General features: G+C 42.7%; 1 protein-coding gene and 1 non-coding gene across 2 annotated transcripts; one reads left to right on the plus strand and one right to left on the minus strand.

Moving 5' to 3' along the window:
• Nucleotides 1–1,385: 1,385 nt before the first annotated feature.
• LOC115402214 (PIN2/TERF1-interacting telomerase inhibitor 1-like) lies at nt 1,386–20,388 on the minus strand. The gene is made up of 7 exons (XM_030110722.1): nt 20,356–20,388; nt 19,756–19,865; nt 19,582–19,674; nt 19,088–19,166; nt 18,173–18,262; nt 14,246–14,328; nt 1,386–2,747 (listed from the first exon to the last, which is right to left on the minus strand). Exons 1-7 carry the CDS (start codon nt 20,372–20,374, stop codon nt 2,139–2,141), a joined length of 1,083 nt encoding a protein of 360 aa, XP_029966582.1. The 5' UTR covers nt 20,375–20,388; the 3' UTR covers nt 1,386–2,138.
• Nucleotides 20,389–20,817: 429 nt separating this feature from the next.
• trnae-cuc (transfer RNA glutamic acid (anticodon CUC)) lies at nt 20,818–20,889 on the plus strand. Its single transcript has one exon. It is a non-coding gene; the product is annotated as a tRNA-Glu (tRNA).
• The last annotated feature ends 4,488 nt before the right edge of the window (nt 20,890–25,377 follow it).

Here is a 25,377-nt window from a genome sequence, read left to right on the forward strand (position 1 = left end):
CAGGTTTCCCATGAAACTCGGCGTGAACCTCAGTGAAGATGTCTGCGTGCCAAGAAAGATGCAACAAAGAGCTGAAATCATGTTTGCATGTTGAGGGATTCATTGCAAACATAATGTGCTTCCAGTGGATCAAATATATCCTCTTTTTCAGGAGTTTGATGGCAGATAAATGACTGGAGCCTGTGAGCATATCTTTGGTGGGCAAGTGAAATTAAACGGCTGAACGCACACTACAAACAAATCAGTTTCCTTCTGTGGCCAGAAACGGGTGCGTATCAAATCCAGAAGTTCCTGTTGACAGGGAGCTGTTGGGCCGCGGCCAAGGAGCAGCTCGCGCTCTCACACAGCCGCCGATCCACCGCTCAGATAGTGTTTTAAGACGGCGGGAGAGTCCTGATGACAGAGGGGAAGAGCATCGAGCTTTCGTCTCCTGCAGTGGCGGGTCGGCGCTCTCCACTCAGCGCTCTGAAACTCGCTCACAGGAAGAGGATACGGCACCTGAAGCCACAGATTATGCTCATAGCAGGCACGGCGGTGATATACAGGGACACGCTTCCTCTTGCCGTTCACACAGAGGCCGCTAGATGTGGAGTCAGGGAAAGTCAGAAAAGCAGAGTAAACGGAAGGTGGGCTTCCAAGTGACTGACAACTCAGGTGAGGTGACAGACTGTCGTCCTGGATGAATCTGTAGGAAGAACACAAACTGCACACAGAACGGTCCAGAACTGAAATCAAACCCAAACCTTCCTGCTGAGAGGAAGTGTAGATCACTGCACCGTAGAAACAGAGAAACATTAGAAACCAGACCGACTCTCACGCTCTAGTTTGGGGTTTTTCCAAAGCTGCACTTTACTTTAGAGTCTATATGGTGAAATCCATTTACCATACGGAAGAATGATGCTCATGTGAAAACTCTTATAGAGAGATTTTCTCAGGAAAAAAAGGTTTAGAAAAATTGCACAGCTCACAGTTAAAGACCTTTACCTCTGGGAAAAGTCTCCCTGATATACTCCATTCAAATCTGAGGTGTATCAATAACGTCTGGGAGCGTAGATTCTGGTAGGTATGGTCTACTGGTAAATATCTTTTTCTGCCTATACTCAACTAGAAAATATTAAAGACATCCACAAGTGACTGAGAGTCATGCTTTCAGCCAGAAGATGACGCTTTCAAAGACAATAAGGAATTTTGCTACGAGGGATAAGACAGATTCCCCCTCCGTTGACGCACACCATGCAAATCTGAAACAGGACAGTCCTGTTAGGCGTTTACGAAGAAATTAAAAGGAATGAATCTGTACCAACGGGTGGCGACAGCGGCTCGACGCGTGCCAAACATTCAGAGCTCCTCCACACCGGCAGAGACTCGCTGTGAAAAATGGACTACACTCCACTCTCAGACATTTTATTTACACGTCAGCTTTTTTTTTTTTTCATTTATTTCACAAAAGGGAAAAAAAAGCTCATCATGCACGGCCACTAGATTTAAAAAGGTACGATCCAAATGAAGCACAACCAGTTGGTTTGCTGAAACTTGTGTCACATCTTATAATTGCATTTGTGACATATGGAAAAAAAAAAAAACTTGTTTGGGCTGTATTTCTTGATACTAAACTGACAAAAACAGTTTCTAGGAATTTCAACGTCGAGGAAACACAGGTATTTCCACAACGCTGCAACTGACCTGCTTATATCAAATATGGGACTAATGTCAAGATACATGATCTCTGGTGCTTCTCTTCAAGATGATTCAGTCAAAACTTGTTCAGCTGTGTCTAAAAAGCTCAAACTCTGCTTGATCCATCTGCACAAAGTTTAAGAATAACAGTGACATTTTTTTTAATGCATTCCTCGTACAGCGATCAGCAGTGACGCTAACCTTGTCATTTCACTGTCAGGGGAAAAAAAACCTGATTTCCTCCAGCAGTGGAGCATTTCATGGGGTTTACATAGGGCAGGAACGGGGTTTTCTGACTTGTTTTATATGATAAAATGTGTCTGAGAAAAACAGTCTGTTAATTATCTTGTGTATGAAGGGGGCGTCGGATATTCCTCTAAAGATGCTTCACTTCACAGGAGTGAGTCTCGGTAATTATCAAATCCTCTTAAATCTAAATGGTTCAACTTTGTCCCACAGTCCTATTCCCTCTTCTTCTTTTTCTTTTTGGGTTTCTTCTGAACCGGCTCATCCCTGTCCTCCGTCGCCACACTGTCCACCCCCTCCCCTCCCTCCTCCCTGTGTTTCTTCTTCTTCTTCTTCTGTGTAACCTCTGACTCTGTGATCTGAGTTTCAGTTTGATCCAGTCCATTCTGCAGCTCGTCTTCTAGATGTAGCTTTTTAAGCTTTTTCTTCCTGGTCGAGGACGGATCCTCGCAGTTCTCAGTGACGGCGTGGTCATCTTTTGCCGTTTTCCTCTTTTTCTTCGAAGGCTCGTGATTCTGTTCGTCCTCTATTACAATGACAGGATTGCTCATCACCTCTTCAGAGGATTTCTTGTTTTTCTTTTTCTTCTTCTTCTTCTTTTCGGGCTCTTCCGTATCATCACGGGCGGGACTGGTTTCTTCAGAGGCTGCTGCGCTCTGGGCCCCTCGGCCGTTCTTCAGCCGGGCCATTCGCTGCGCAAAATACTCCTGCATGGTCAGAGTGCTCGTCACCGTGTTGGTGATGGACTCCGGATCCAGTTCAGAGGGAGCGGCGGCGGCGTTTTCCTCCGTCTCGCCTTGAGAAGAGTCCCCGCTGTTGCTCTCCTAGACAAGAAAGATCAGGAGACAAGTATAAGTGGTCGTCAATCACCATGCAGACACTAATCCGGTGGATTTCAGTGATTGAAAAGCTGGGCCCAAACGGGATCTTGCTGAGACAATGGGTGTTAACGACTTCAAAACGGGCCACTCTCAAACAGATCCCACTTCCACAACACAGTAATATATTAACACAGTGCTGTCAAACACATTTTAGTTCAGGAGCCACAAACAGCCCAATTTCATCTCCAGTGGACGGGATTTGTAAAATAGTGCCATAAAAAAAGTAAATTTAAGCTTGAAAGTTTTTTGATGCAGGATTGTCTGATGAAAAAATCTATTTTCACAAAGTCAAACAATTCCTGCAATGACTCAATGAAATGTATTTCATTTAGTGAAACCTTCTGGTGCAAAATATGGTAAAAGATCAATAAAACAACCTATATAGCTGTCGCATTATTTATGTTTTTACAAACTCACCCTGACAGCATGGCTTTGAGGCCATCGCCTGCTTTCTATCTTTCATGGTATCTCAGGTCAGGTGTTGTGTCTGAAATTTGTTATAAAATAAATGTTTTTTTGGTACTATTTCCTTGGTGGTTTGGCGGGCCGGATTGCAGCCTCCTGTGGGCCGGTTATAGCCATGGGCCTTATGATCAATTCCACCAGGCTGAAAACAGGTAATTTTGCGCATCAAGCATTAAAGTGTGTGGGAAGAATTTGAAATATTTTATTATTTATTGTTAATCCCGACTGATGTAGGCGTCAAAATTTGATTTGATTTAGAATAAATTGCACTTGTGTGCTCTGGGAGCATTCATGTACTTAATTTTCTGTTTTCAGAGTTAAACATACTTTAATACAGTGTGAACATATCACTTTGTTAAAGTGATATGTTCACACTGCTTTTCTAAAAAAGCGATATTGATATTGTTTGCCATCTGGTTTTAATTTCAGGTGAACATTTGTCTTTTTCCTGAACATGTTTACTTTAGTAGCTAATGTTAAAGTTTCTTACCAAAAACTAAAGAACCAATTCATAAATACCCTGGAAGGAAACACAACCGTAACTTGCTGTGTATGATAAAATAAGGCTGCCCAATCTGCGGCCTCTACTACGCTCACAAATAGCAGGAGAATGAAGGGTATATACTTTTGTTTATTAAACTGGTATCTCTGTGAAGCTACAATGTAATTGTTCCATAAAACAAACAGGAAGTGATGTGTATTTATGCAAAAAAATGAATAATTGAGAAAATTATTCCATATTTTTGGTTTGTAAAGTAAAACTTGAAAAGAGGGTTGATGTTCTGTTGTATTTGAATGTTCTCCTGTAGACAAGAGGTTCTCCCCATCATTATTTGAATTTTAAGCTACTTTTGTCAGTATCTTTGACTTCACTTTTAGGGTAAATCAAGTATCCGGTGGCTCTAATGGGTGTCCTTTTTCCTGAAAGTCAAAATACAGTTAACGCACTTAATTCTACATTTGGTCTCCTGATAGTGAAAGTAACACTTCAGTAATGAGCCACGGAAATCTATTTTGTTTGTTGAGGACAGAAAATCCCAGCTCAGTCAGCTGTGGTTTCAGTTGGGTTTAAAGCTTGTGATCTGATGCTAACCGATTCCAGTGCAACAGCGAACGCGTCGCCGCCGGGGCTCCTCAGCGTCAAACATGTGGGTCACATGATGAACTGGTGACCAAAGGACAGCAGCCAACACACACCGTCACTGAGACTCCAGCACGATTTTATCCAGTTTTTCCTCTCTTTTTAAACCTTCTGTATATCTTCTGGAGATTTCAGGAGAGCACAGTATCTTTGGTCCAACACCAAATCTTAACATTTCTCTTTGTGGTATGAGCAGCAAAGATAGAGTAACTTTTTCAAGGGTGTAACGCCGGTGCTCATTCCCACAAATGGATCATATTTTAAAGGAAATAATCAGGATTTCCTGCCATGAAAAATGATTACAAAGAATTAATCTACCAAAAACAAATTTCTTTGTGTGTGTCGTTCAGTCCACAGCAGGAAATACTGCGCGTCTTTGACAGATGTTTCACCGACGGGATCGAGTCTGTTTTATAATTTCAGTATCTCAAATAAAAAAAATTTTAATCTGACAGGTCGATCTCCAGGTCGTAAAACTCACTTCTCCAACCTTTCGGCTTCATAATAAGCAGGACCAACTTTACAACATGATTCCTGATTTTAACTGGGCAGCATGAACAATTTGTCACCTCACCCCCGCGACCCATTTGTCTTCATTTTCCTAATGGCCTACTCAATGCATAATGATTTGTCCCGAAGAATACAGAAGCTCCTCTGGAGAGTCACACTAAACAATACTGCCGCTCTGTGTATTACCTCAGAGGTGGTGAAGTAGACTGCATTTTTCAAACACTACAGATTAGAGATAAAGTGGAAAACCCTGGTCCGGTGTCGAGGCTTGGCCTTCTACGTTTTCACCATGCAGAATCAGAGAACCACTCCGAAAGCGAGCTAAATCAGCCTGGACAGGGGGAAGTGATGAGGATAAAAGCAAAAATATCGATTTTGTTATAATTCCAATTTATTTGAATTAACTTTTTACATCGCTATGTATTCTTTAAAGGAAAAAAAAAAATCACTATTCAGGTGAAGCTGGAGTGTTAGATAACAAGATTGCTTGCTCGAAAAAATAAGACATTCAGACGGACATACCAAGCACAGGATTGATGCTAAATGACAAAGCAGGTGTTTTGAATGGACACAAGTTTTCTGCCGCCTCAGACCTTGGCTTAGAAAGAGTCGCAACTTCTAACAAGGGGATCAGGCCCTTCAGGTGAGGTGCCATTAAACACAACTTTCCAACTTCCAAGAGAAAAAAATCTATACTCGCCGTTACTGCACAATGGCATCCCGGCTGCTCGGGAGAGTGGAGCTGGGGCTTAGAGCTGACAGCGCCAAACAACATGTAACTGGGATTTGGGAAGATGGCTGGGGGCCACTTTAGAACTGCCTGTGAAATTACTCTCAGGAGAGGGAGCGGGTGAATGAGCGAGCGAGCGAGGGAAGGGAGAGCGGCGAGTGACTGAGGGAGGAACGTCGCCTTCATCATCGGGGAAAGGCGGCCTGGGCTTGGTATATGGTTCGTCCTCACTGCCTGGGGATCTCCATTAGACTCTGATCCGACAGCGGGAGAAGTGCTGCGCTGAGCACCGGCTGGACACACACATACAGTACGGCCACAAAGCTGCAGATCCAGTCAGCAGTACTGGCAGCCCTGGAGATTTGTCTTGGCGCCGAGTGTTGAGGGCAACATGTTACTTAGAGACGACTTGGCAGAAATGTTTCAGATCTTCTCTTGTTTCCAGGTGTGTCTTCTGTCCTCTGGCTCATTGTCATCAGTTACCATTTCTGTACATTGTCAAGTTTTGTGAAAACGTTTAATAACATCGAGGGATGTAACGATTCACTGAGATCATGATTTGATGTGGTTCTCGATACTCTGGCCACGATACACTGCTGTTGTTTTTTTAAATAAAGAATTTCTGGAATAATTGAGACTGAAATCTTATTTCTGTTAAAGCCAATTCTGTATTTTCTCATCTTTTTATTCCTGAAGGAGGTACAGTAAATGACTGTAAGCCGTGAACTCAGGCACATTTGTTTTTCTTTTGAAAATAACTTAAAATTCTTTTTGTTTTCATAAAATTAAATGAATTTCAAAAGAAATTACAAAAAAAAAATAAAATAAAAAATATGTGAAGAAAACACCTGATTTAAAATCCTCTGCGGCCACAGCCAGGACTTTGCCATCATGTGCATCGATCATCCTGCTGCTCTGTGCTGTAGGACGTCGAACACGTGTCAACGTGGGACTTTATCAAAAGAAGTGACGTGCTCAAATCTAGACCGTGCACTCTGTTTGCTTGCTATGCATTTTATTATTACACTTATTTTTAAATCGTCATGCTTGTATCGACTTTAACCGCCTCACATCAGATTTCCAACTCAGCCAACAGCATTTCAAAGACAGAAAGAAAAAAACATACATTTTACAAATTATTCCTACTTAAATCCCTCTTTAAACATTCTATAAACTACATAGTTTGAAATAAATACTCTGCATCAGCAATCAACACTGCAAAACATTTTGAGATGCTTTTTTTTTGAGCACAGGCCTGTTTTGTCTTGTTCTTTAAAAAAAAAGGCCTCAAAATATCCACGTTAAGATGAGACCTCCTGTAAAAGCTTTACAGTGAAAAGAACAACAACAACAAAATATCTTCTAAATAAAACACTGACGTCAGGAGGCAACAAGGAAAAACACACAGACACACAATCTGCAGACGTTACTGAGGCCTGCCAGCAGTGATTTTCCAGCAGGTTTGTCGGACATCAACATTTTGGCAAACTATTCCCTTTTTGTTGGTAAGTTTGGCAAAGAATTGATTACCGAGTGCACACCTCTTCATGCTAAGCATACAGGATTTTTTTTTTCTTGCAGTTTTCTTCTGAATGAACTTGCCCTTTTAATACTGCTTAAATATGCTGACACAACTTTTCCAGTTACAGGAAAAAAAAAAAAAAAAGTTACTCCATAAATTATAAAAAAAGTAAGTTGCTGGAAACTGGGAAAGAAGAACGGCTAAAACAAGCCAGAGTTAAGGAGTGGAGTGTTGAGAACACACCTATATAAAGCCACGTCTACTCCTCCTCCTCCTCCTCCTCCTCCTCTCCTCCCAGACGCAGAACCCCAGGGAAAAGGATGCGGCTCAATGCACTGTGTGCAGTTCTGAGATAAGCTCCTTCAGCAGAGGAGGCGGCCTGGCTGGCTATCGGGCCCTTCCTGCTCCGCTCGCTCCCCTGGCGGGGGCTGGCTGGGCTGGCAGGAACACAAGGGGGTTCCGCAGAGGGTCCCAGAGGAAAAGGGAGAGGGTGGGAAGACATTCAACAGGGGCCCCTCCTTCAAGACACTCCAGTTCTATCTCTCCCCGCTAATGTAGCCAGTGGAAAAGCAAAGGTAAGGCATGTGCCGGGGTGCCAAGACGCCGAGGCCAACATATTCAGCGGGAGAGCCAATCAAGCCAGCAGAGACACGATGGAAAAGGTTCACTGGAGTGCATGAGAAACTTTCTCCCTCCAGCACAATCCTGCAGAAAGACACAGCAAATTCCACAACTTTGTTCATTCCGTTTCATACAGAATCGCTCCAAGTTGTGACTTTTGTCATTAATGTTTGACTCACTTATATAAAAGGTACCAAATGTTGCAACCAGTGACAGCTTTAGCGTTCAACGTGAGTTCAGGAGATTGCTCCTGAAGTGACAACTCGGAAGTTCGGCGGGGTCATGCAGACATGGAAATGATTCAACTCCGTGCCGTCAGTGTTTCCACTAATACATTAATCCTGAAACAGAATAGTTTTAACAGCCCTGCTTCATCCCAACTTGATTCCATAAACTCGGCAGCATTAGGTCCTATCTACACAGGATTAATGCTTTAATGCACTGTAAAAAGTTACGTTCACAAAGTATTTCAACTCGAGGTAAAGCATGTTTCAGTCACATATAGCTTAAACTCTCACCAGCATCCTAAATAGCTAAACTTCTCTATCTTTTGTAGATATTTACAAATAACTGACACAAACCTAGATTAAATTACAAAATGAGAACAGGTCTTTGTAATTTTTTTTTTTTTTTTGGCAGTAAAACAGGTAAAGCTGTATCAAGATAAATAAGTTTGGAAGGTGTGCCTTCTGGTTGGTATTAATTAGGATTTGACAATGCTGCAGATGCCCATTTATTTTCTTAAAAACTGCCTGTTTGCATTACTGGCCGATGTTTTCCCCCCCCCCCTCAATAGCCAATATTGGTCGGGTCTGTAATTGCATGAGTGCAGCCTCATTGTCCTGCCACAATAATAAATTTGGTGATACCCGAGGTCTATGGATCAGTCCCTGATTAGCCAGCTGTCTCTCCCTGATGAGCACGAGAGTCCAGCGGCCCATCCTTCATGAGGCTGACGTGGCGGACAGAAAAACAGGTGGATGACTTATTCGCCGGTAAATAACCCAACGCATCAGTATTCCGAAAGCAACGCCGCCAAGTCTAAAAGCGAATATTCCGATATTAATCTCACTCTTGGTGCATAAACATGGCTCACACAAAGTTAAAACATTAGATGCCACACAAAGTATAAAGACCAACAAAGCAACACTTTGCTTGTATCGTGTGTGCAAATACAACCAAAACACCACAGAACCAAAAAAAAAAACAAACAAAAAAAAAAAACCTGCGGCTTGAAAATTGCACTTTGTGCCCGCTGCAGGAGCGTTTATCATAAGTAACAAATGAAGACAACATTATGCATGCAGCATGACTGCCCCATACTTGTTTAACACTGCAAACGCTTGCTGACAATGCCCCCCCTCGCCAACGTCGGGGACCCCCGCCCCCCCTCCCCCACCCCGGGGAAAGGAGATGCTGTGATTACTTTCCCCAGCTGTGATTTATTAGATTAAACAGTCAGTGATTAAACGGTAGTCTGAGGTTGTAAACAGCCGAGAGGGCTGGAAATCTTTGGGCGGTTAGCTTTACCAGGCGGTAATTACCCCGGTCCCACGTACGCTAGCTTAGGGCCTGTAACCAGGAGACAGACACCCCCTTTTTCTTTTCTGTCCCGCGCTAATCTGTATGTGTCAGTGAGCTGGCACCGCCAGGAGGGAGCGGCCCCAACAACTGCCAGGGAGGTAAGTGGCAAATGTGTGGTGTGCGCGTGTGTGTGTGTGTGTGTGTGCGCGCAGGCGACAAGGAGGGGGTCTGGTCGGTTGGCGGGTCTTGATATTTTCGGCGGTCCGAGTAAAAAGGGCCTGTCAACAAACCTGCTCAAAGAAAGGGAGCGCTTTTCTCAAGGAGCAATTAGATGTTATCTGAGAGTGCAGCGGAGCTCCGCGGCCTCACAATGAGCGCGAGCGCTCCGGCCCGCGTCAGACTGCGGCGACGCACGTTCACACCGACACCCCCCTGTCACACGGATCACCGCCGCCAGTTGATGGAGAAGTTCAGAAACTGTGGACTGCGGCTTGCTGGATTTCTATCTATACTGTCGATCAGAAGTTTGTGGAAATCAAAACACAAAGGAAAAACAATGAAGCCTGAAAGCGACTTAGCTACAATATTCCAACAAACATTTCTCATGTTACATCTTAGAATTCTGTCAAAATAATTCATCACTAACTGACTTTACATTTACAAAGCCTCTGTGTCAAGCTGCAGTAAACTTTCTATAAAAAAAAAAGACTTTTTTTTCCTTGTGCGTCGTCAGCAAAGCCTCACAGTTCGACTCCGCCCATCAGCATCTTAGCGACACGTCTGCCAAATGCTGGAGCCCCCCGACCCGCGGCGCCCTGCCCCGTGTCGGGGGAGGACCCCGCTGCCGTGCGATCCTTCATGTGGACGCTTGCGTGGGCAGCGGACGCTCGCAACAGGTGCCACCCGACGAGGCCCGGGACCTCGCCCTTTGTGGCCGGAGCAGGCGTGGAGTGAGAGAGGCCGCGGGGGTCAGGCTGACCCGGGAACGGGCCGATCCATACCTACCGTCTGACTGCAGGCTCGCACGCCAAAACAAGGCATGTACCAAAATTATCCCGGTCTTTTATCTTACCCGACATCTTTGGGAGGACACAACTAATGATGTTCAAACCATTCTGATGCTTGGGGAAGCTGAACAGTCATAAAGCTGATAAACATTAAGCAGAACTTAGTTTTTTTTCCTAAAATTGTGCCAATTAGGAAAGGGCATTAATTTATGGCCCAATGCTGGAATAAATTCACAGTAATTATGCTGAGTACTTTAAATTATCTGGAGGAATGTAATTAAAACAGTCATGTAATATCTAATCTTTAAACTTTGGTTGCCATCATATAATTTTTTTTTTTTTTTAAGTCACATAATCTGCAGTGGTTTATAAATAAATGTATTCAACTTAAATTTACCTTTATAAAACATATTTCCTTAAAAAAAAATGAAGCGGTATAAGAAAATATGAGCTGAAAAAAAAAATAAAACTATGGCTTGTTTCCACCTTTCAACTGAGCTGGCGGCTTTAAAAAATGACTAACTTTTGTTGATGTATGAATCGGCGGGGAGTCTATTTATCAGCAGGCCCTCTGCAGTCGCCCGCTTGGGTCCCTCAAGTCACAAGTCGCGTCGCTCCCCTTTGACTGATTAATTAGCCAATCAGAGGACATTTTTCACTGGGCGGCAGAATGGTTTATTTCAGCTAATGCCGGGCTTTCCAGTTGAGGCCCGCTGGAGCCTCGTCGGCTCTTTCGGCCTGTCTGAGTGGCTGGGCAGAGGGGCAAGGGAGATAAATCAAGCCGGGCTGGCCCTCTATGTGGCTCCCCTAACTAAACCCCCTGAGGAGGGCACGGAGAGCAGGGGTGGTGGGGAAGCGGGGAGGGAGGGGAGCGGGACGCGGGACGGCCAGGGGCACTGCTCGCCCGCCGATAAGCACGGGGAGCGCAGGGCTGCCAAAGTGCCTTCATTTAGAAGTGGTCGGGGCTTTTTGATATCTCGGCAGAGAGGGCCTGTCGTTTGTCATGCGGTGAGTAATTGTGTTGAGGGGCACAGGAGGAGGCGGGAGATGGAGGGGCGACTCGGAGGCGTGGGACGGGTGATGAATAACAGAGAGCGCAGTGGATGGACAGGTGCTGCACTGCAAACCTCCCTGGTCAGGTAGTGTAAATAATGGCTTTTAGCTTACATTTTCAGGTGGCTACATACAAACAAAACACTGTGTGTGATGGTAGATCCTGTCAAGAAAAAAAAAATTGCTTTACTTGAGCAAACGAAATACAATTTGTTGGTATATTCAAGTACGACGATATGACTGGTACTTAGACCTCTAGTAATTGCTCTTTATATTTTATAATTTTAGGTTTATCATATCACACAGGGATTAAAATTACTTAAGTTCTTCTGCGGTTGAATATCTAATCGCTTAATTTCATTAACCAAGAAAAATTACAGGGAAAAAAAACCCCTTAGGATTAATTTGAAAGCTATTACGTGAAGCACAGCTCTGTCACAGATATAAAAAGGTCAGACTTTAAAAAAACATCACTCACAAGAAATGACCTGATGGATGATAGCTGGCTGCTAAAGTGCAAAAACAATTCTTAGGGTCATTTCACATATTTCGATGCGTACGTCTCAACTCATCCAGCCTGGCCTTTGATGAACGGAGGTTTGTGGGATAGTCGTGCGTGTGTGTGTGTGTGTGTGTGTTTCAGGGAGCGTTGTGAGCAGCGATAAGAGGCCAGCAGGAAGCACATCACTGCAGAGGAAGGAAAACACCAGCAGTGGGGGACTGGTGGAAGGGAGGCAGGAGGGACAGCCGTGGGTGGCTGGGTGAAATGCTGGAAGATTCATGAGGGGGAAAAGGAGAGCTTGTCGGGACAAGCCGGTCCTGATTTGGTCCGGTCTCCTGGCCTCACCTTGTCAAGATGCAGATATGCGATAATACGACTGGTGGCAGCTTAAAAAAAAAAAAAAAACAAAATAAAATCCTGCAACAAATCAACCACAACACCGACACTTGCAGGGTGTATAAAGTCCCGACGTAACAACAACACAACTCTTTGGGGCCATGAGATTACTGCATGTTTGTATCAGGCACGGTGTATTCTGGGATACAACGGCGATGGAGGATAACTGAAGCCACAGAGCCGAGGGTCGCTGGCAGTGTCGCGGACGCAGCCACAGGACACTCGCAGGAGATCCGGCAAAATGCCTGGAGCTTGATTGGTCCATCACCCTCTTTGCCTCCTCCCAGCTACCTCAGATGTTGTTGGGCTTCAACACGAGGCCTCGTGGGAAGCCATTGTAATTGTGTTCAGTGTTTTCGATATGGTCAATGGGGTCCCTCCTGGCTGAAAAATAACAACCCATAACCAAACGATTAGGGAGGAAATCATGGTGTGTATTGCCCGCATTTCCAATGTTAATCAGCTGGGGAGCTGCTGCCATTGTCATGTTATGGCTCGGCACCTGCATGGGAATAGAGAAGGGCTTTTTTTTTGTACAATTTATGGATTTTTAAGATGCCAATTTCTTCAAGCCAAATGCTTGAGATAAACACAAGGAGCCAACCAGAGGCTTTTCTGTGTCGCAGAGTCCAAAAGCTAGATATGTGATTGTCTTGTTGGCTCTGTGCTGGGGCAATCCAACTTGGGACGACGAAAACTGTTTCACTGATTCCGAACATAATAATAATGAAATTGAATAAAGTTTTGTGTAGTGTTGCTTCTCATGTTCCGATAATTATTCCCACAATTTATGTACATAAATAAACTAAAGCCAAGACATTTTGAGAATAATAATGTTGCTGCAGCATCTTAACATATAAAATAATGGAAATTTATTCATAAAGCCCAAAGGTGGGTTTGCAATGGACTTTAAAAAACTAATTTAATTAACCGTCTTTCAGCCGAAGGAGAAAGTGGTTTTATATAGTGAGTTGCTGTAGATGTTTCGATAACTTTGGTTGTCTTTAGTTTCAGATGGACTTTGATAAACCAGGTTTAGTAAATTCATAAAGACTGAAGGACGCTCGTTTTAGTTAGAAAAAATAGATTTCCTTGAGCCCAAATAAAAGCGAGTTAACTAAAACAACTATGTGATTGGTCTGGAAATGCACTTCAGACCACCTGAGCCTCTGAGCCATGCTTCAAAGTTGAGAGCGTCCATAAGGCCATGCGGCCAGAGGGGTGTTTGAAGAGACCAACCACAGAGCTCGTGAGCAAAAGGAAGTTTTCTGCAAGCGTCATCACTTCGGATTTCTGCCCACCTCACTCTATTTTGATTTCTTTAGTGATGCCTGCTGGCACACCTAACTAACTAACAAAACACCTCGAGACAGAGGCAGGAGAAAAAAGGGAGAGTTGAGGAATCAAGGGTTTAAGAGTGCAACTCCCTTAACTGGATTTTGGTGCTCGCCACCATCAGTGGCTGTGGCGGTGTGAAAGCGTCATGCTGTGGACATTGCTAATCTGGAGCACAGGCTGCAGTAGGCTGTGCGGGCCCCTGCAGAGGCGCAGGTATCATGGCGACACCGGAGCGGCCGGCGGACGAAAGCGTCGGCACCGACTGGTCACTCCTAATTACCAGGACAGCGGCAGATCAGCTCGAGCCACCTGGCCAGTGGAATGTTGACTCTTGTCTGAGTGCACACTTGACTTTGGGTTCAAGAAGATCAGAGGCCTGCATGCTTCGTTTAAAAGGCAAATTGCTCTTTCAGTGGTCACTGCGGTAAAAACAACCTCAAATCTCACCTCCTTTTGACAAGATCAAAGACATATTGTGTCAACAGTGTTTTTCAAATCAATATTCGACTGAAATCAGATTACTTTGAGAAATATTTTGATGACAGCTGAAAAAAAAAAACCCCAACTTTCATAGCCTACATTTAAATCTTGAGTAGATTCTGTCAGTAGCCATGGGTCACCACACATCTTACCTGTTCCTGTTCTTTGGGAGGTTTGGCTCTCTTCCCAAAGATACAGTTGAGGTCTGTTTCACTGCGGGAGGACAGGTCCTTTCCTAAAAGGAAGCAAATTGGAACAATTGTAGCCAAACAGATTGTAAGAGTTGCCTCTGCCTCATATATATATTTATATGTGAGCGTGTGAGTGTGGTGTGTGTGTGTGTGTGTGTGTGTGTGTGTGTGTGTGTGTGTGTGTGGTGAGGTAAGTGGGAGAGCAGACTAGTCTGAAGGCTTTGAATGGTCCACTTCTTGCTGCCGCGAGGATAAAACGGCAAAGAAAAATAAACCAACTGCAAGGTCTGTCACGCCACGCCTCCGGATTCCAATTTTCTGTCCAGGCCTCAAAGACTCCTGAAGCACACAGTCGTCTGTCTCAAGTCTGAGCGGCCCGGACCCTGTTCGTACAGCTGCATCCTCTTCCTTCAGCGGGGCTCTGATAACATTTGGTTATTTATTGCTTTTAAACCTCTATCTTTCCGACTCTTGGCTTTGAAAGTCACTGCACATGTAGGTCCAAGAATCAAAACTAAGAAAATATGCTGAAAACTGTAACGACAGGGGGGGGGGGGGGGGGGGGGCCCTGGGTGTTTGTCATCTTGAGAACGGAGGTCAGATGTGAAATTATGCCCAATCTGACCTTTCTACTGTTTGGATGAGGAAGTACCTGTCAGAATTTCAGACTTTCAGGTGAAAGTGCAAATAACAACGTTCTGATAAAAAAGCAGCTTATCACCTTTCCCATACAAAAAGGATTAAACACGGGCACTGCTCGTGCGAAGGAGAAGCTGGCGTGTGTGCTCTCCAAGGTCACGGTTGGCAATGGCAACGACGATCGGCACAAATAAGTCGTCCGACCAGACCGACACATCACTGAACTGACAAACAAAAATCCAGTATTAGTTACATCAACAGCATGAAAAACGAAACAAGTGGGTGTGATGTCTCTGAGGAACGAGACTGACATGCAGGGATTTACAAGCTGTCCCTGTCAAAACATGACGCTTGCTGGCTGACACCTACAAAACTGCTCCGCTAAAAGCCTGAAACTGGAGTAAGAGCATCGCGGACGGAGGCTTGCAGTTAAATTCTGCATCAGCCACCCCTGCTGCCCTGACAGGTGATAGATGGAGGCTGCAATTAAAACTGGGTTACTGTTTTATGCTGTGGGCTCTGGACCTCAGCAGTGGAGATTTTGGTGCCTTTCCCCACAAACAAAGGCCATCAATCGTCAGTGCTGGCAAAGAGGGAGCCGGTGTGAACAGGATATCAATAAAAAAGCAGGAGAGAGTAAGGAGGAGGCACTGGGAGAGGTTTGGACGGTTCTCCAATGCTACTGTGGACATTATATTTTTCGCAGAAATGCCCTGATACATATCTGTCTTGGAAAATGCAGGCTGAAAGTCCCATGAGGCTTTTTTTTAATCAATATATATATATATAAAAAAAATTAAACCAAATCCAAACCATGACACATTAACCTTCACCTGTTCATAGACCACGGCGATGTATAGGAGAACTATGCGAGTATTACTTGACCTTATCAACCTCTCATGTAACAAGCTTAGCGAGACTAAATCTATTACCAAGCCTTAACTTGGCAACGACCTCACAAGAGGGGGGGGGGGGGTCAACATCTGAGCGGTCGGCGGAGACGCGCAAACAGGAGTGGCAGGTTATTTGTTGCTCGGAAACTTCATGGTTGCTCATTAAAATTTGACAACTAAAACACAATGAAACTGTGTTGAAACAAATGAGTCTGATGACGTGAATTGATGTTGCTGTTTTGAATCGTTGTTAGAGGACAAGCATTTGAATATCTTAAAAAAGACTCTTAAAAAAGTTGTTGTTTGCATAAGTCACACATGATGAAGTTTCCACTCAAGTTGCACGCTGCCAACTGAAAAACAAGAAGTGTGTGCGTGCCTCCGTTTTGTCGCATGACAACCGCCGCGGCCTCTTTGAAACCAGACAGGTTAAAGTGGTTTCATATTACCAAAGACGGTTAAATTGACAGAGCTACTGAGCCTTAAAGTGGCTGAAGATTGAATTCCAGTTAAAACGTTTCCACCTGCAACTTACGCCGACATGTTTCTAAGTTTTTTTTTAAAAAGGGCCACGAAAAAACATCACACTTAATAGAGAACCGCTAACAGCAGGAAGACCAGGTGAGACTTTGCTTTAGCTTCTACTGACATATATAAAGAGCTGCGAGGGGTAATGGAGGAGATCTCCTCAAATGGATTTAAACCTGCCAGGCCTACAGGGTCAGACTTCATTAGTTGGCAGAAGGTCGGAGTACAAGTGCATCGTAATGCAGAGACAGAAAAATAAAAACAAATGAAAAATAAAAAAGTAAAACAAATTGTAAGAATATTAAAAACAAGGTGTTTTATGAGTTTCTCTCCATTGGGAGATGAGTGGTGGCAACGGGGGATACAATCAGCAACGACAAAAACGTTCTGTGAAACCAGGTAACTGATGAAAACAGGTCAAAACTTACAAACATTTCAATTCAAACTTCAGTTTGCTGGTCTCTTCGTTACGTAAGGCTGCTGATGGAACTGACACTTACTGATGGGAAAATGAAAATAGAGAACACAGACTCATGTGAGAGTATTCAGAGTGCTCCGATTCAGAAACAAACCCCAACAAAATCCACTCGAAAAAACATGGCATCGTTCAGATGCAAAGAAATCTAACCATCTTTAATGGATTCACGTTTTAGAGACACTCGCAGATGAGGCACATCTACTTGCTTTAACATACAACTCTGTTTTCAAGTCAATTTTCTATTTGAGCAAATCTGTCCTGTTAGTTGCAGGATAATTAATTAACATATGGTAACTGAAAGGCATTAGCCAAGCATGTAAAGTAATGAAGAACAGCAAGGGGGGGAAAAAAAGCTCACGCTTTTTGTCTCAAGTGCTACAAGCGTGGTCTCATCACCTTGTCAGGAAAAAGGTCTTTATCTGGCTCTGGCCAAATTAAGACCACAAAAACAGGGTGAGAGGATCTGGGGGAGAGACTGTGGCAATGTTTTATCTGGCAAGGTCATCTGATAGGTCGCGGGAGGTGTTGTTTTTGGGGGGCCGGTAAATGGAGAAGCCAGATGCCCCAAACAGGAAGCAGGAAGTTGCTATTGAATGACGTAAAATATGAAAGCCTCTTCCAGGTGAGATGAAAGTTGAAGGATTTTATTTTGCCAAGTACGCTGACCTGAAGAGGTTAATAAGGGCCCAATGAAAACCAGTAATTGAGTCATTATTTTAACATATCATATTTGGAATCTGCACAGAACATGTCCAACAAAGAGACATACCACTGAAGATTTTTTTTATGAAACTATGCTGCTGTTCAAGTGAAGCCGCTCAGCCATAAAATGTGGGCTGGTGGTTACTCATTCTGTTCTCCAGTGGTCCTGAACACTAAATTCCTCCTTTCTGTGTATCAGCGTACCGGCCTTGACCAGCAAATCTTGGCTTCCTGACGTGTAAAAGAGTAATGAAAGAAGAGGGAAGGGCTATAAATAACCTCCCTAGCATCTGACAGGCCAACTGACCCAGGACAGACTGACAGAGCTCTGATCAGCGTCTGTGGTCTGAGACCAGCACACAGGGCTCAAAGAAGGGTCAAGGAGACCGTCTATGTAGACCGGTGTAGGTATACACAGCAGTGGCTGCAGGAAGGCCAGTGCTGACCTCAAACTATCCCCACCACTTCTTCAATGTATCTCAGATGCATACCAAAATTTTCCTGAGTGATGGCAAGAGCATTCAGCTGTGTCGGCTGCACAGTTTCTACATATTTATATGAGAATTTCTGAGAGGAAGTTTTCAAAACTCGCTGCGTTGACTCTTCTGCCTGCTATAAATATCTGAAAAGATGAAAACAAAGACCCACCTTTAGTGAACTTCATGTAATGGACCCTCTTTCTGGAAGTCTTGGATTTCTCTTCCAAGCTGAAGCCTCTCGGCTCCTCTGGGGGAGTTCCTGCAGATAACACGTTACAAAATAGTGAATATCAATGGGGAAAAATGGTCTACAACTAAGCAGCTACAAATTAAAGAGGATCAGAGTTATTGCACTCACACTTAACAACCACAAACATAACATCATTTTATCAGAGTCCTAATGGCAATATTAATGCTGTGAGGGTGACTGCTTTCAGGCTTCACAAGACAATATGTTGCGCTGCAGCACCATCTACTGCCCAAGTATCCAAGAAATTCAACTTGATGTGCTTGTTTGTCAATGAGTAGCTTGATGCCCGGTATACATTTTTGGGAAGTACAATGTGCACACATACATATCACACAAAATTTCCCTCCTGGCAGCCAAGAACAACACCTTGAGGTGACAAGCTCATAAAAAGTGGGCAATGAAGATTGAAAAAAAAAATCAGCATTAATCAATCCTGCCTTCTAACGCTGAGATGGGTACTGACACATTTAGGGTCTTTGGTGACATTTTCATAATTTGCATTGCTTATTTGAGGAATGCTGGTGATGAGGACTTTGGTGTGTCTATGCTTTCTAATTTCTACTTTTACCAGAAGAAGGTATTGCAAAAGTTCAGTTATCTCAAACTAGTTTCAAATCAGTGAGCTTAATAGAATTCTGCCCTAAGCACATCACCACTCATCAGAACAAAATTAGTAAAAACATCTTTGAAAAGCGGTGAACACAATCAGGAGATATCAACTGTGAACGCGTAGCTCATGAGTCTACAATTGTGTTATGCTAATATTTGGGGATTCTTTCCAACTCTGTTAAATGTATGGCGGTAGAACATGGTCCAACCTGACATACGACATACCATTGCTGTTTTGACCATGGCAGTTGTTCAGCTGAGCAAGAAGCTCATTAAAATCATCCTGGTGAGCGATCCATTTATCCTGGGGAAAGAAAATAAACAAATCAGCACAAGCTGACCGAGAAACACTTCAGGCAATCATGTATCTTGAGGCATGTCAAAGAAGACGCTCAAGAATAATGCAATATTGTAGAATTAAAAAGTAAATCTAAACCAGATGGTTTGATTTAACTAATCAAATCATCTGGTTATGTGTTAAGTGAACACAGGTAAATATTCCATTTTGAAAATCAATGTAGTATGCACCATTGATTATCACTTGGCTATCTTTACTCAACTGTGATTTGTATATGACATGTCAACATCATGGACAAGAAATAGTAAAATATAAGAATATATCAGTTGACATCTATTTTAATAATAGATTATATAGATGCGTCATTTCAGCCCTATGCAGAACTTAAGACAGATTCAGATATAAAGGTATTTTTGCTCACTTCATGACTGGCATTTGCTCCAAGCCCATAGCTGTCATTTTTTACTTTAACTTTGATATGGTCGGTGGATCCTTGCTCCGTCCTGCCCAGTCCCTGCAGAACAGGCACAAACATGTCATTGACGTCCACAAACTCTTCAAGTCAGTAAAACCAAAACAGTGGTTAGTCAGTCACCTTGCCCTTAGACCACCCCATTCGCTCCAACATCTTTTGGCCAAATTTGGAGTCATCGTTGCTCCAGGCGCTGTTCCTGGGGTCGACAGACCACTTCTGCTTCCTCCGAGCTACAAAGGAAGTACAAATACCATTACGTAACTGGAATACATGTAGCAGAAACATTACGTAAGACACACCAGTGCGAGCACGGAGACGGACGCAATAAACGTGATGACAACATGACACTCATAGGTCTCGTAAGAGGCGATCAACGTTAAAATGAGTTTTGTCGAAGTTGCAGCTTCCGAGTCAATTCATGGAAATACAGCGCACATACTTTAAATTGACGTACATCCGCTGTGAACAATCTCTTAAATCGCAAATGATTTATACAACAGTCAGAAAGAAACACGTGCAGGTATGCTGCTAACGTTAATGCTAATGTTAGCCACCGGTTCACACAAACAGAGAGTTTGGGAAATACCAGAACATTTCAGACTGACAAGGATAACTGTAGCGTTCAGAGGGAATTCTCCAGTATAAAACATAAAGAATAACACGTTGTTACTAACACAGGAAAACAACACTGACAATAAAACTTAGAAGAAAAGTACACACGCTCAGCAAGCATGGACATCCTGGGGTCCTTCGGAGTCCAAGGGAGGTTCACACAAAACGCCTGAACAAAATGTTATGCCAACAACTGCACATCGTAAAACATGGCAACAGGTGGCGCCCAAACACTGTGTTTATACATTTCTAAACTGTTGTGAATCACACAACTAGACTACAACAGAATAGGAATACTTAATAATAACATTACGTGGCATATTCTCCCTAGAGAGATGTATAACAATTCATATATGGGAGCAGTTTGATTTTTGTTCAGAATTGTGTGTTCAATTCTATTGAGGAACGCTGCAAAGAAATTTTCCTCTGGGATCAACAAAGTACTTTCATTTTATTTTCATGTCTACACAATAATCTGTTGCGGTTCCACAGCCACAAAACCTATTTAATGAAGCCACGATTGGGGTTTTAGACAAAATATGACGTCATCATCTGAGAGCTCCGGCAACCTCCCTGGTGGTCTAGTGGTTAGGATTCGGCGCTCTCACCGCCGCGGCCCGGGTTCGATTCCCGGTCAGGGAACACGCTTTTGTTTGAATCTTAACTTTATGAAGCTGCAGATTACCGGTCACGTTTTCTACATTTTATATTACAAGTGTTCATTGTATGAAATTTGTGATTTTTTTTATTATTTTTTTGAGGATTACATATCTGGTCAATGCTTTCTAGTTTTGTATTTTTTTTTTTTACTTTTGAATAAACACAAGCAACACAGACAGCAACATTTCAATTATACTGTGTCTAATATGTGCATTACAAATGGGCAATAAAGCTCATTTGGACTTGATTTAACGGGACTTCCCTCTGGATTTAAAAAAGTATTTCTATTCTACTCTAAAATGTCAAAATTGTCTGAAAAATGCTGGAAAAAAAGGATGAAACTGCTAAAATCAGCCACAAAACAGCCCAAAATGTAATGAAATGTTTACCATCCTAAATCATACTTGAAGCTTTCTAAATACAACACAAACTGTAATTTCTGTACATGTTTTAAAACTACTGTATAAGCTGTGTTGGCCTAACTTTAGCTCTGGATGGACCAGAGCACTGGTCACCACAGCAAATCACACATTTTCTCAAACTAGCTAATCTAGCTTATCTAGCTAAAAGCTACGCCTTTCCAATGAGCCATAATGCTATCATACCTCTTTCACGGGCTGAGATACATCCCCTGGCACATAGGTGTCTTTTGTGCACCTGTGTCCAAGTGGTCCATGATTATAGATCCCAAAAGCAAGGTATTCTGTTTGGATGAATATCCTTTATCTTTTTTCTTTAAATCCCTAAACACGTTGCCGCACTGATCGCGGCCATCTTACTACTGGATATACTTTGTCTGTTGTTTCCTGTGTCTTTTTACCAAAATAAAACTGTACAAAAAATAGCCTCTTTTGTAAATTGTTTGTAAACGGTTACCTGATTGTGTGATCGACTGTATTTATTTGTTCTAACTTGCAAAGAAGAGTTGAAAGAACATTTTTCAGTTGTAAAAAGTCTTTTTCCCTACTCTGTAAAAAAAAAGAAAAAAAAAAAAAAGGTTATTTTGATCATAAAGGTTGCAGATCCTGCTTTATATAAATGTTATGCATATACAACCAACCATATTCACTTTTTAACCACCCACTCATCCACTGGTCATGCTTTAACTAAAATAACAGGTCATGTCAAGCATGCAAAGCACATTACAATTCATCCAACCCACACAAAGGTCTGTTTATTTATGCATATGATTCACCAACTGCTAGAAAAGTAATTTGTATACCAGCTCAATGTGAATGCCACGAGAGAATATGAACATATTTAAAAAGTACAGAAAAACAACAGACCACAATCATCATTATATGTCCTCGCGCTTAACACAGTCTGACACAATAATGCACATAACTTCTACATCTTTCACTGCTCTATACATTCTGAAACAAATACATACAAGCAGCTTAAACCACCACAAAGCAAACAGCTGTTCTGAACTGAATTCCACATAAACATTCCACTTATGTAACTTGTACCCAACAGGAAGGAGAGCGTTCTCACCTAAATAAACAACCAGCAGACAGGACCACCAGATAAGGCACGGCAGATGTATCAGTGGTCAACGGTGACCGTGTCAGTGGATGGATGGTCGTCTCATTTACAGGTACTGCTGCTGGACACAGACAGGAGTGTATGCACCATCGCACATGTATCCGTTTATTATGTTTTATATATATATTTTAAGGATTTTTATAATTATTCTTTTCCTAACTGTGACAAACATGTTGTCCCGAAAAGCAGGAATGAGAAAATATAATAGAAACTAAATGTTCCATTGCTCCAAACGGCTCTGCTCGTCTGTCTTGTCCTGTCTTCAGTCAATCTTTTTTTTTTCCCCCCTCTGCTGCTGGAAGAAATTAAAACCATCCGCTGTGTTAAACAGCTTCTCCTTATGCCTGAAGGGTGAATATGAGTTATTTTTAGAACGCCACTAAACTAAAAAGCCACAGTTGTGTCTGTAAGAGGACTCATTTTGTTCTGCATCTGTAATTAGCAGAGTGAGTGTCCTTGACTCACATACGGCTCTCCAAAGGCTTTCTGATGAAATTCTTTCAGAGAGAAAACATTTCATTCCTTTACAAGACAAGACTGAACGGTGCTCTGTGCCTAAGGTGCAAACTATATGAATCAAATAAATCAATCATTGATTCAAAAGATTTCTTTGGTGTTTTTTTTTTGTTTTTTTTTTAATTTAATTATTAATAATTTGCACATACCAGTACTTCAAAAAAGTCCTTCTACATGGTGATGTGGCAGTTCCAATTCTCATTTCACTATGAGAATGCAGTCTGTCTAGCTTGGATAGACGGATGAAGTATGAATACATTTGTATTCATTCAAAGAAAGACATAAATAAGACAGAGGCATTTTTTTTTTGTAACAGTGTTTCAGTTAAATCAACAATTTAACTCTAAAAAGATATTCCATCTTCCTCAACTTATTTTTTTTTCTTGGTTTGTTTGAGACATTCACCATTCCAACAGAAAAAATAACTTATTTTGTGAAATAATAATCAAGTAATCTGCTTTCTGAAACATGCAGGTGAAACATGCATGACAAGCTTCAGCGTGCTGGAGTCTTGTCCGAGTGACACAGCTTCAAAGTGGATTTCAGAGGGGATTAAAGAGAAGGAGATTCACTTCAGCTGCTGTTCCAGAGTCTGAAATCTCTCTGGGTTATTAATGGTTAAAGCTCCACTGTGCACGGCTCTAATCTGATCCCAAAACTGCAGCTCAAGTTACCACCTAAAGCTTGAGATTAAAATAAAGTTGTGTAACTGAGCTCGAGACGGGGACAGTCAGCATTGTTTTCTTGACACTCTAGACTGTCCCAAGCTTCATCACTTCTTCTGCCAAACCCGTTTCATCTCAGTTAAAGTTTGATGTTCATTTTCTGATAGTGGAAGCATGGTGACAATACGAGCACGTGTTTGGGTGGACGGCTCATGTGTCTGTGTCCTGCTTTCTGGAGGTCACATGAGGCCATGAACTCAGAGTGGATTTTTTTTTAATCTTATAAAATCAGTTCCACACTTTAAGAGTTCTGAAATGACAACAAAATACAAATTTCATATTTCAGTTAACCCTCTGAGTGTGACTTGAACGTGTACCAAACACACAATGCATTGTAATGTTAGATAAAACACCAGTTTCTTATTGTTCCATGGTCATACAATTTGTGGAACATGTACGGTAATTTTCATGCATGCATTTCTTTTTTTCTTCTTCTTCTGTGGTTTATCATATATGCATGTAGGCATGTGGGTGTGGAGTATAGCCAGCAGGCACACTGCACACAGAACACAATGTGCTCGTACAGGAAGGAACTTCACATCACATCTCAAGCAATTTGCACGTGTAGTGCTGGAATTCTCACAGATATTCCTTTACACGTAATCCATTTTGCTTAATTCACAGAGAGCCCTCTGCTCTGTGTTTGCATGTTTTCCCTGTGCATGTGATGGTTTTCTCATTCTTCTGAACGTAATTAGCCCTAGTCCAACAGTTAGAGAGATAAAGATAAGGATTCTTTTTTAAACTACAAGATTATGATTTAGAAAATGGTGCACAAACTAAAGTTAAGCTGATATAAAGTAATTGCTTGATTGTGAATCAATCGGTATATAGGTTAACATGGAATTAAAAACATGCATTTTTACATACATGCTGGTCAGACCGCTGCAGTTTAGTTTTTTCGGAGGGAGGGTGTGTGAGAGGTGGTTGTTTGGTAGGATGGTGGTGCGGTCTTGGCCTCCATTCCCATGGCAACAGGTCTCCATGTGCAATAACAGCTGTGTCACAGAGTGTTATGGCGTCTCTGGCTCCGCGCCAAGCGCCTCCCTTCCTCCCGCTCAGTCTCCTTTATGTCTCGGCCCTTTAGTTCCAGCCCTGGTCCGACATAATCTGCTGCACACTGTGTGAATCTTATTACACGATGACGGACAAAACACTGGGGCCCCGGCGACCGAGCGAAGCCGTCTGATTGGCTGCGGGGAGGAGGTCCTGCGAGTGTGAGAGCACACCCAGGGAGACCTCTTACATAACAGGAAAGGTTTTCCTTACAAGAAAGAGGACACCAAGTAAAGAGTGAAAGTCTCATTTAGTGTGGCTTAGTTTCCTCTGCCAGCCTCCACTCCCTCCTTTTGGAGAGCTCAGTCTGTGACACACTAACGTTCGGCCTCTTTCTCATTCAGGCAGCATGCAAACCATAGTTTGAATTGTGAGAATGTGGGAGTGTTTTCTTGCCTGTGACCATAGATCCCGCAGCCAATAGAGTCAATGCTGCACATGTGCAGAGCGTGCTTACACATGTGCTCATATGTTCTGTGAATCTTGAAAACGGCGTGTGTTTCAGTCCACTCCTACTCTTACATCAGCTGCTGAATGTGTCTTAAAAGACTCTCTGTTCTCAAAGGTAGAAATACTTTTTATTTAGCGCTTTAATAAATCCTGAGTAAATATTGATTTTTATTTACGG

Source organism: Salarias fasciatus, chromosome 15 (assembly GCF_902148845.1).
Source record: "Salarias fasciatus chromosome 15, fSalaFa1.1, whole genome shotgun sequence".
In the NCBI taxonomy this organism is placed as follows: Eukaryota; Metazoa; Chordata; class Actinopteri; order Blenniiformes; family Blenniidae; genus Salarias; species Salarias fasciatus.